The 9,718-nt window shown below is 45.2% G+C and overlaps 1 protein-coding gene and 1 pseudogene across 1 annotated transcript; one reads left to right on the top strand and one right to left on the bottom strand.

The window, feature by feature from the left end:
• The first annotated feature begins 728 nt into the window (after positions 1-728).
• On the top strand, positions 729-1,670 carry OR10P1 (olfactory receptor family 10 subfamily P member 1). The gene has a single exon (XM_003939288.3). It carries the CDS (start codon positions 729-731, stop codon positions 1,668-1,670), a length of 942 nt encoding a protein of 313 aa, XP_003939337.1.
• Positions 1,671-7,971: 6,301 nt separating this feature from the next.
• LOC101049728 (small ribosomal subunit protein eS10-like) lies at positions 7,972-8,464 on the bottom strand (annotated as a pseudogene).
• Positions 8,465-9,718: the final 1,254 nt, after the last annotated feature.

Genomic DNA, 9,718 nt, shown 5'->3' on the forward strand with positions numbered 1-9,718 from the left:
CCAAGATAGCGGAACTTGAGTGAAGGCTCGAAGTATGATGGGATTGTAATACAACAAATAGAAATATTCTCTGCAAGGAGACACCACGGCAATGCATGGAGGCCTGAGAGAACAGGGTGTGCTGGGACAGAGCAGCTAGTGTGGCTGGTCACAGGGGCCCAGATAAGAGAAGAACAGAAGAATCAGGGCAGGTGTCAGAATCCCAATGATACCACTGGGCAGTGTTATCACAGTCATCTCACTGTGTGACACTCTAAATCCACGGCTCACCATGGTGAACATCAGACACCAGCTCAGGACAGTCTCTGGTGCTACCCAGTTTCTTTTGGGCCTCAGCATCCATCTAGAGAGTACAAAGGGGCCTAGGTCACAGCAGTTGCTCCATCCCTCACTCTGGAGAGAAACCCAAAGACCAAAGCTCTAGTCTCTACATATGGGAGTCAGGCCTCAGATACAGGACCAGAGCACAGGAAACAGTGGAAAAGGCATCAAATTTGGAGTCAAGAGACTTGGACTGAAGTCCCAGGCCTGCCACTTTCTAGATACTACTTCAGGCACATTATCTAATATCTCTGAGACTCATGGCTCATTCATAGAGATGGTATCCATTCTCTCACTTGATTTTGAGAGGAACTGTGTGGAAAGCGCTTTACCAAATTACAGAAATGTTGATTGTTATTTCTAAATAACTTCTCTTCTTAGCTGTGTCTCAGATTCTGGTTGGAGTGATGGCTGGGGTAAACCATACTACGCTGCCTGAATTCCTCCTTCTGGGATTCTCTGACCTGAAGGCCCTGCAGGGCCCCCTGTTCTGGGTGGTGCTTCTGGTCTACCTAGTCACCTTGCTGAGTAACTCCCTGATCATCCTCCTCACGCAGGTCAGCCCTGCTCTGCACTCCCCCATGTACTTCTTCCTGCGCCACCTCTCAGTGGTGGAGCTCTTCTACACCACCGACATTGTGCCCAGGACCCTGGCCAACCTGGCCTCCCCACATCCCCAAGCCATCTCCTTCCAGGGCTGTGCAGCCCAGATGTACATCTTCATTGTCCTGGGCATCTCGGAGTGCTGCCTGCTCACAGCCATGGCCTATGACCGATATGTTGCCATCTGCCAGCCCCTGCACTACTCCACCCTCTTGAGCCCACAGGCCTGCATGACCATGGTGGGCACCTCCTGGCTCACAGGCATCATCACAGCCACCACCCATGCCTCCCTCATCTTCTCTCTGCCCTTCCCCAGCCACCCAATGATCCCACACTTTCTCTGTGACATCCTGCCAGTACTGAGACTGGCAAGTGCTGGGAAGCACAGGAGTGAGATCTCCGTGATGACAGCTACCGTAGTCTTCATCATGGTCCCTTTCTCTATGATTGTCACCTCTTACATCCGCATCCTGGGTGCCATCCTAGCAATGACTTCCACCCAGAGCCGCCACAAGGTCTTCTCCACCTGCTCCTCCCATCTGCTTGTGGTCTGTCTCTTCTTTGGAACAGCCAGCATCACCTACATACGGCCCCAGGCAGGCTCCTCTGTCACCACAGACCGCATCCTCAGTCTCTTCTACACGGTCATCACACCCATGCTCAACCCCATCATCTACACCCTTCGGAACAAGGATGTGACGAGGGCCCTGAGACACCTGGTGAAGAGGCAGAGCCCCTCACCCTGAAGAGACTCAGAGGACATCTGCTGACTCACTCATTGCTCATCCTGCCAGCCTTCAGGGGCTGGGTTTAAACCCACCGGTCACAGAAACCATGCAGCACCTCAAAGGAGAAGGCTTCCTGGAAGAAAGTACTGAAATAAAACAAAGATAAATCTATGTATTGCCTCAGGCCACAGTCCACATTCACTATCAGAGCATGGGTTATTAGGTCAAAGTAGAATGAAAGGGATTGCTGCCTTCAGGAAAGAAAATTTAGTTGGCATCTTCTAGATTGTTCTGGATCCCTGAGCACAGTGATTGCCATGGCTGCACTGGTAGTCAGAAGTCTGTGTCAGTCATGAAAGCAGGTGTCTGTGAACTTGACATCCAACTAAGTGACCCACCCAAAGCCTGTGGAGAAGTTTACCTAGCCCGTCCATTGCGTTTTCTTCTACCTGCATCTGAGCCTTCCTCTACTCAGTGGAACATCTGTTCTGCCCTTGGCCTTTAGGAGGAGGTGCATCTGAAGCTTCCAGTCATAAGGCTCTGTCCTTCCCAAGATACCAGCACAAAAGGGAAGATGGTCAGGCAGTATCAAAAAAGACCAGGTTAAACAACAGGAAAAGCTATCTGCCAGGAGAGCCTATACACGATTCCCAGAAACACAATGGGGTGTCCTGTTCTGGATGCTTGTAGGAGAGTGTTGGTCAGGGATTCCAGAAGACTCACCAGCTTGAGAGGCAGGATCCACAGAGCTGAAGCTAACTAGGGAGCCGGAAGCAGGACATGCTGGAAGCAAAGCACTCCTATCCCTCTGTGCTGAGGTGCCACTGGCTTCCCACCTCCCTTGGGCCAGGGACAGAGATTTCTCCTGCTTTATTCTCTGGGGCCCCCCATAGCTAGATAGTAGCAGAAGGCCAAGGCAAAAAGATAGGCTGTTCCAGTTCCCCTCTATTCCCTCACCTCTCACACACCATTACCACCTATGTGTTCTCTAGCCAAGAAATGCCAGAAGCTCTGGCTCTCAGTGAAGAGAGACCCCCAACATTTCATCAATAATGTGAGCTGTTCAGGAAATGATGGGAACCCAGTCTTCTCTCACCACCCCTGTGATCTTCAAAGAGTCCTTATCGCTCACAGAGACTCTGCTCTTGTGCTAAGGAGTATTCAACCATGGGAATGGCTGTAGCCCAGCCTCTGCACCCAGTTTTTTTTTTTTTTTTTTTTTTTTTTTTTTTGAGACAGAGTTTTGCTCTTGTTGGTCAGGCTGGAGTGCAACAGCATGGTCTCGACTCACTGCAACCTCCACCTCCCAGATTCACACAATTCTCCTATCTCAGCTTCCCGAGTAGCTGGGATTACAGGCATGCCCGGCTAATTTTGTATTTTTAGTAGAAACACTTTCCACCATGTCAGCCAGGCTGGTCTCAAACTCCTGAACTCAGATGATCCAACTGCCTCAGCTTCTCAAAGTGCTGGGATTAAAGGCATGAGCCAATGTGCCCAGCCCCACTTCTAAGTTTATTTCCCACAGATCTCCCCAGGCTCAGATAGGCTTTTATATCTCTATGCCTTTTCATAAGCTGTCCTGCCAGAAATTCCTCACACACGTCTTATCCAAAATACATACCTGGCAAACCCCTATTCCTCCTGTAAGACCCAACTCAAGAAATTCCTCACATCCCAGACGTATTTCATTACTCCTTCCTTTATGCCACTACTATTATAAGCCTTTTTGCAATGAATTGTAACTCTTTGTCATATTTCTTTATCCGCTTCTAAACTGTTAAAAACCTTAAGACAGGGAAAGAGTACTAAGCCTTCATCTCACCTGAAATAGCTCAATAAATGTTGATTTATTTAATGAATCACTCAAGTATAATAATGCTTGCTTGTAGAATCATTTTATAAACTCTAAAATGTTATATAAAATTCTGCTTATATTAATCTGTCACAGTAGAGTTATAAAAATAAAAACAATTCTGTTTATTAAACTACTAAACCTCATGTTCTAACTGTCTCCCACTGAGGTTCGGAAATACCAGTCCAGCCTAGGGCCACCTAAATCACTGAGCTTCCTCTGCTTTGAAAGAGCCCACAGGAGGGCTCTTTCCTACCCCCTCCACCGTGGACTTCTGACATCATCCATATGTGGTGATCACACATCTGACTGGATGAGACCATCTCCCTGGTGTCACTGTCTTGCTCCCAACCTGTGCCATCAGCATGGTACCATGCCACCTTCCCTAGCCCTGGCACTCACCCCTAGACTGGGTAAGGAAGGCCCTGAAACCATCTTGGGTAGGATCTGGAGAGCAGACCCAGCATTTGACCCTCTTTCAACATTTGGGGAATTCTCTACTTCAGAAGAATAGTGGGAAGAAAGACCACCTCTTTCTGTGGAGCCAAGATGGCTTCATGGCCTCCGGGGCATGTGGTCTGGCTCCACTGACCAAATGTTCCCATGCCTGACTCTGACCGATTGGCTGGTGCCCACAAGCAGCAAGGAGCACTGTGTACTCTCAGGGATAGCACAAAAGACTGCAACAGGAAGCTGCCAGCCTAGACATGGCATCTGGTCCCTGGCGGCAGCACCAGTGACTCACTCAACTTTGTGTTTGGGAGTAACTCCTGGAAGCTTAGCCTCGGGCATGGTCCCCAGCCCTCCCAATAACTCTGTGAACTAACCTGCATTTTGTTAATAAATTATATTGTGCTTCATCATTTGGGCAGCTTCTGTTGTCAAGAATTTTAACTGATACAATAGATTTGGAGGCCAGAGATAGTAGAGGGAACTCTTAGCCCTGGTGTACTAGAAAGTGGTCTGGGTCCTATGTAAAGAACAGCTAAAGGGAACTTGGGGGTCAGAGAATACCCAAAGACAAATAGACACAGAGAAAGGGAGCCAGAAGCCATACAGCACTCCTGATTCAGAAAATAACTGATAAGGTCTCTGCCCTCCCAGGACTCAATCTAAGGCAAGTAGGGGTCAGGGGAATGGAGTGGAGAAAAAAAAAAAAAAAAAATCAGCAGAAACATAAATCCCAGAAGGCTTCCTGGAAGAAGTAGCTCAATGCAGTATTTCCAACCTTTGACACATCATGGGGCATGCAGACAGCACTAATATTTGAGTGGCACACCAGTGAAAACTAAAGGAGACGTTAAGGTATCTAAATGGGGCTTGATGCAAAAAAAAGTATTGCATTCTCTTTTTACTATGTATTTATAATTTTAAAATTATTAATAAATAGAATAAAAATATGGAGCAATAGAGAAATCTTTGAATATTAATTTTATATAAAATGTTCAAAACACAACGTGGTTCTGTGAACATAATTTTGGCACTGCGTAACAACATTTTGGCTAACAGTAGGCCACATATAAGACCTACCGTTCCCATAAACTTATGAAAAATTCCTATGGCCTAGGGACATTGTAGCAGTTGTCGGGTAACAAAGTGCATTACTCAGGTGTTTGTTGTGATGCTGGTGTAAACAGACCTACTGCGCTGCCAGTCATATAAAGTATAGCACATATAGTGGTATGCAGTACATAATACTTGAATAACGATAATAACCAACTATGTTACTGGCTTATGAATTTGTTGTACTATACTTTCATTATTATTTTAGGGTGTACTTGTTCTATTAAAAACAAAAAAAAAGTTAACTGGCCAGGTACGGTGGCTCACACATGTAATCCCAGCACTTTGGGAGGCCGAGGCAGGCAGATCACAAGGTCAGGAGTTTGAGATCAGCCTGGTTAACATGGTGAAACCCCCTCTCTACTAAAAATACAAAAAAATTAGCTGGGCATAGTGGCACGTGCCTGAAATTCCAGCTACTCAAGAGGCTGAGGCAAGAGAATTGCTTGAACCTGGGAGGCGGAGGTTGCAGTAAGCCGAGATCATGCCACAGCACTCCAGCCTGGGTAACAGAGCAAGATTCCATCTCAAAAAAGAAAAAAAAAAAAAAATAGTTAACTGTTAAACAGCCTCAGGCAGGACCTGTAGGGGGTATTTCAGAAGAAGGCATTGTTATCACAGGAGATGACAGCCCACATGTGTTACTGTTCCTGAAGACCTTCCAGTGGCACAAGACAAGGAGGCAGAAGAGGGCAATATTGATGATCCTGACTCTAGACTGACTGTGTTTTTGTCTTAGTTTTTAAAAAATAAAAATTTTAAATATAGAAAAATTATTATAGAATAAGGATATAAAGAAAGAAAATGCTTTTGTACAGCTGTATAATCTTTTTGTGTTTTAAGACAAGTGTTATTACAAGAGTCAAAAAGTTAAAAAATTGGCTGAGCACAGTGGTTCATGCCTGTTAATTCCAGCACTTTGGGAGGCCAAGGCAAGTGGATCATTTGAGGCCAGGAGTTCGAGATCACCCTGGCCAATATGGCAAAACCCTATCTCTACTAAAAATACAAAAATTAACTGGATGTGGTGATGCATGCCTCTAATTCCAGCTATTTGAGAGGCTAAGGCAGGAGAATCGCTGGAACCCAGGACACGGAGGTTGCAGCGAGCCAAGATCACGCCACTGAACTCCAGCCTGGGTGACAGAGAGAGACTCTATCTCCAAAAAACCAAAAAAAAATTTTTTAATTTAAAAGTTTTTAATGTAAAAAAGTTACAGGAAGTAGGGTTATATATTATTGAAGAAAGAAACGTATTTTCTACAGTAGTGTAAAGTAATGCTGTAGCCCCTCGCCTTCACTCGTCACTCACTCACTCACTCATCCAGAGCAGCTTCCAGTCCTGCAAGCTCCATTCATGATAAGTTCCCTCTACCATATGCACCCTATACTATATATGCCAAGAATTTGGTTGCAAAGGAGAATAAAACACAATCCAGTGAGAAAGAGAGACCAATTAACAGGCAGTTATAATTCTATAATTTCTCATGAGATATATAGTAAAATAGCAGCAAGACAGGATATTAAGAAGAGGCCCCTAAGCCAGTCTCAGAGGGATGGAGAAGGCTTCAAAAGGGAGAGGATATCTTAACTGAAGTCTGAATAACCAGAAGTTATCCAGGAGAAAAAGCAAGAAAATGTTAAAAGACAAACCTAGGCACATGAAAATTTTAAAGAGGTTCTCTGAGCAGTCAGCAATTTATGAATTAGGCAGCACCAGACTGCAGAGCAGTTTAGGACTCCACTGGAAGGTGTGAGAGAGGAAACTTAGCAAGTGAGAGCAAGACAAAGAGAACATGTGGGACTGGTGAGAGTGGCAAGCCCCTGGTTAAAGATTAGTTGGCAGTTCCTGATTGGTAAAGTCTCTAGTTTTGTTTTACTGTTTACATTAGGCTTCACTTTGCTTACACGGAAACTTAAAAGTGCTAGAGCCGCCCCAGGGTAATGGCTTCCCAGTTAATTTATTTTTAACAAAAGGCAATCAAACGTGCCAAAGCCCAGAGGTGAGACGGGGCACAGCCCACTCTAGGAACTGCAGCAAGGGAGAGCATTGAGAGAGGGAGGAGTGAAGAGTGACCACCGCTGCGGGGGTCTGAAGACGTCCAACTGACCATGCAGCTTTCTCTTTCGGGCTTTCCACCAGCTGGGAAATACACACTGGAGTCAGGGAGCAGAGCATCAGCTTTACTACTAACAAAGCTGAACAGCAGGATGTGGCTTGAACCTAAAGGCAAAATAAGTCTCATGAAGTTGATGTCATTCCTGAAAGTAGAGAGTAGAATGGTGGTTACCAGAGCCTAGAACAGGAAGTGGGGAAAGGAACAAAGGGAGAGATTACATTTAGAAGGAATAAGTTCCAGTATTCTATTACACCAAGGGGTGACTTCAGGAAACAATATTGTATTGTAGATTTCCAAATAGCTAGAATAGAGAATTTTGAATGTTTTCACCACAAAGAAATGATAAAGGTATAATTATAAATTTAGAAAGGAGTAATTATAAATTTAGAAAGGAGGATTTTTTTTTTTTTCTGAGACAGGGTCTCACTTTGTCACCCAGGCTGGAATACAGTGGTATAATCTCAGCACTGCAACCTCAACTTCCCGGGTTCAAGTGATTCTCCAGGCTCAGCCTCCCAAGTAGCTGGGACTACAGGTGCATGCCACACACTCAGATAATTTTTTTTGTTTTTTTTGGGTTTTTTTGTAGAAACAGGGTTGCACCATGTTGCCCTGGCTAGTCTCAAACTCCCAACCTCGTGATCTGCCCACCTCAGCCTCCCAAAGTGCTAGGATTACAGGCACGAGCCACCGCCCCCAGCAGGAAGCTTTATTTATTTATTTATTTTTTAAAGTTCTTTTGTATGTAAGTTTATTCAATGAAAAATAATCCTCTCCAATTTTACTGAGGTGGCTGGCCACGTCCATGACCAAATCCACCTTTAAACTGGAATTCAGTTGCTGACCCAGCCTCAGCCTCTGCTTTCTTGTCAGCACCAGGTGGCACAGCACTCCGTCTGTAGGTATTTCTGTTGGCTTCCCCTCCTGAGCCTTGCAGGCCGCTCACCCTCTAGACCTTTAGACCGAGGCCTGCCAGTCTCTGGACGGCTGTGGTGTAGAGTGGCAGGCACAATCTCTGGGGGCAGATGAAGGTAATCACGGAGATACTGGATACTCTCATTGGTAAGGTACCAGTAGAAATGTCTCCAGGCAAACTGTTCCTTCACTAGGCTTGGGACTTGAGAGACTGCATGCTTCATGACATGAAGGTTGGGCACATTCTTGTCAGCCTCCTCTGAGTGGTTAGGCATATGGGCATCCTTCCTGGCCACCATGACTCCCTCCTTAAAAAGGAGTTCATAAATGGCAATCCAGCTCTTCTTAGACATCAACATCTCGGCAGCTGTAGGATCTGGGGCTGGGGCTAGGAGGCTTTATTTTTAAAAACTGTTACTGCATGTAAGGTGGCCATTCTAACAGGCTGGAAAGCTTAGGCTCCAGCCAAAGGCCAAAAGACAGGTACTTCCAGGGGAGAGGCAGGTGGAACAGGGATTTATGTATTCAGCAGATTGGCCAAGTACATACCCTCAGTAGGTTACAGGAGGAGCTAGGAATATTCCTGAAGGGGGTCCTAACACGTATGTGCTAAATAAACATGTATGTAGCATATGACTCATGTTCACCTTGGGGTACAAACTTAACATTTAAATGCATTACAGTTTAGGCCCTTACATCAAAAAGTGAAGCAGAGACACAAAGGCATTAAAGTGTGCAGCCTCTGTAAACTAGCCAGAACCAGCCCCTGGGCAGTGGTCTTAACAGGAGAAAGTTGCTGAAATCAATCATTTGGCCAATCAAAGCAGTAGTTATGGCTTGTGAACAGGGGAGTCAGCCAGTCAGTGTCTGGTGGTGGAGGAGCTACAGCTGTTTTACTGTTGCTTATCTTGTTTAGCTGCTAGAGAAAAAGGAAAACATTGTAGCAGTTAGAACATAGTTCTCTCTTTAAGTGTAGGAATGTGTGACTTAACCTTTGCCTGGCATGGCCTTAAGTCCTGTTCATAATTTGGTATCTTATGCCACAAAGAGTCTATTCTGTCAATCTCACGATCTCTATTTTAACATTAATGCTGGTCAATTGTTGTGTCTAAACCACAGAAGGTAGGCGGTATAATAAAGCATGTCTGACCTCCCATTCCATCATGGCCAAGGACTCAGTTTTTAAGTTTCCTCAGTGGTTGGGGGCTTAGGATTTCATCTTTATTTTACAATGTGCTAAATATCTTGTTTTACTTATTACACAAATGTATACGTGTACTGAAACATTACACTGTACCCCACAAATATGCACTTTTTTATTATACTTTAAGTTCTGGGGTACATGTGCAGATCGTGCAGGATTGTTACATAGGTATACACATGCCATGGTGGTTTGCTACATCCATCCCCCCGTCATCTGAATTAGGTATTTCTCCTAATGTTATCCCTCCCCAATCCCCCAACCCCCTGCACAATTATTATATGTCTATCAGAATAACAAGTCAGATGTGGTGACTCATGCCTGTAATCCCAGAACTTTGGAAGACCAAGGCAGGAGGATGGCTTAAGGGTAACAGCTTGAGACCAGCCTGGTCAACATAGTGAGGCCCTGT

This window comes from Saimiri boliviensis, chromosome 7 (assembly GCF_048565385.1).
Source record: "Saimiri boliviensis isolate mSaiBol1 chromosome 7, mSaiBol1.pri, whole genome shotgun sequence".
Lineage (NCBI taxonomy): Eukaryota > Metazoa > Chordata > Mammalia > Primates > Cebidae > Saimiri > Saimiri boliviensis.

Bases quoted from the DNA above. Each gene is read 5' to 3' on its own strand.
- OR10P1 (XM_003939288.3), top strand. From the start codon at position 729: ATGGCTGGGGTAAACCATACTACGCTGCCTGAATTCCTCCTTCTGGGA.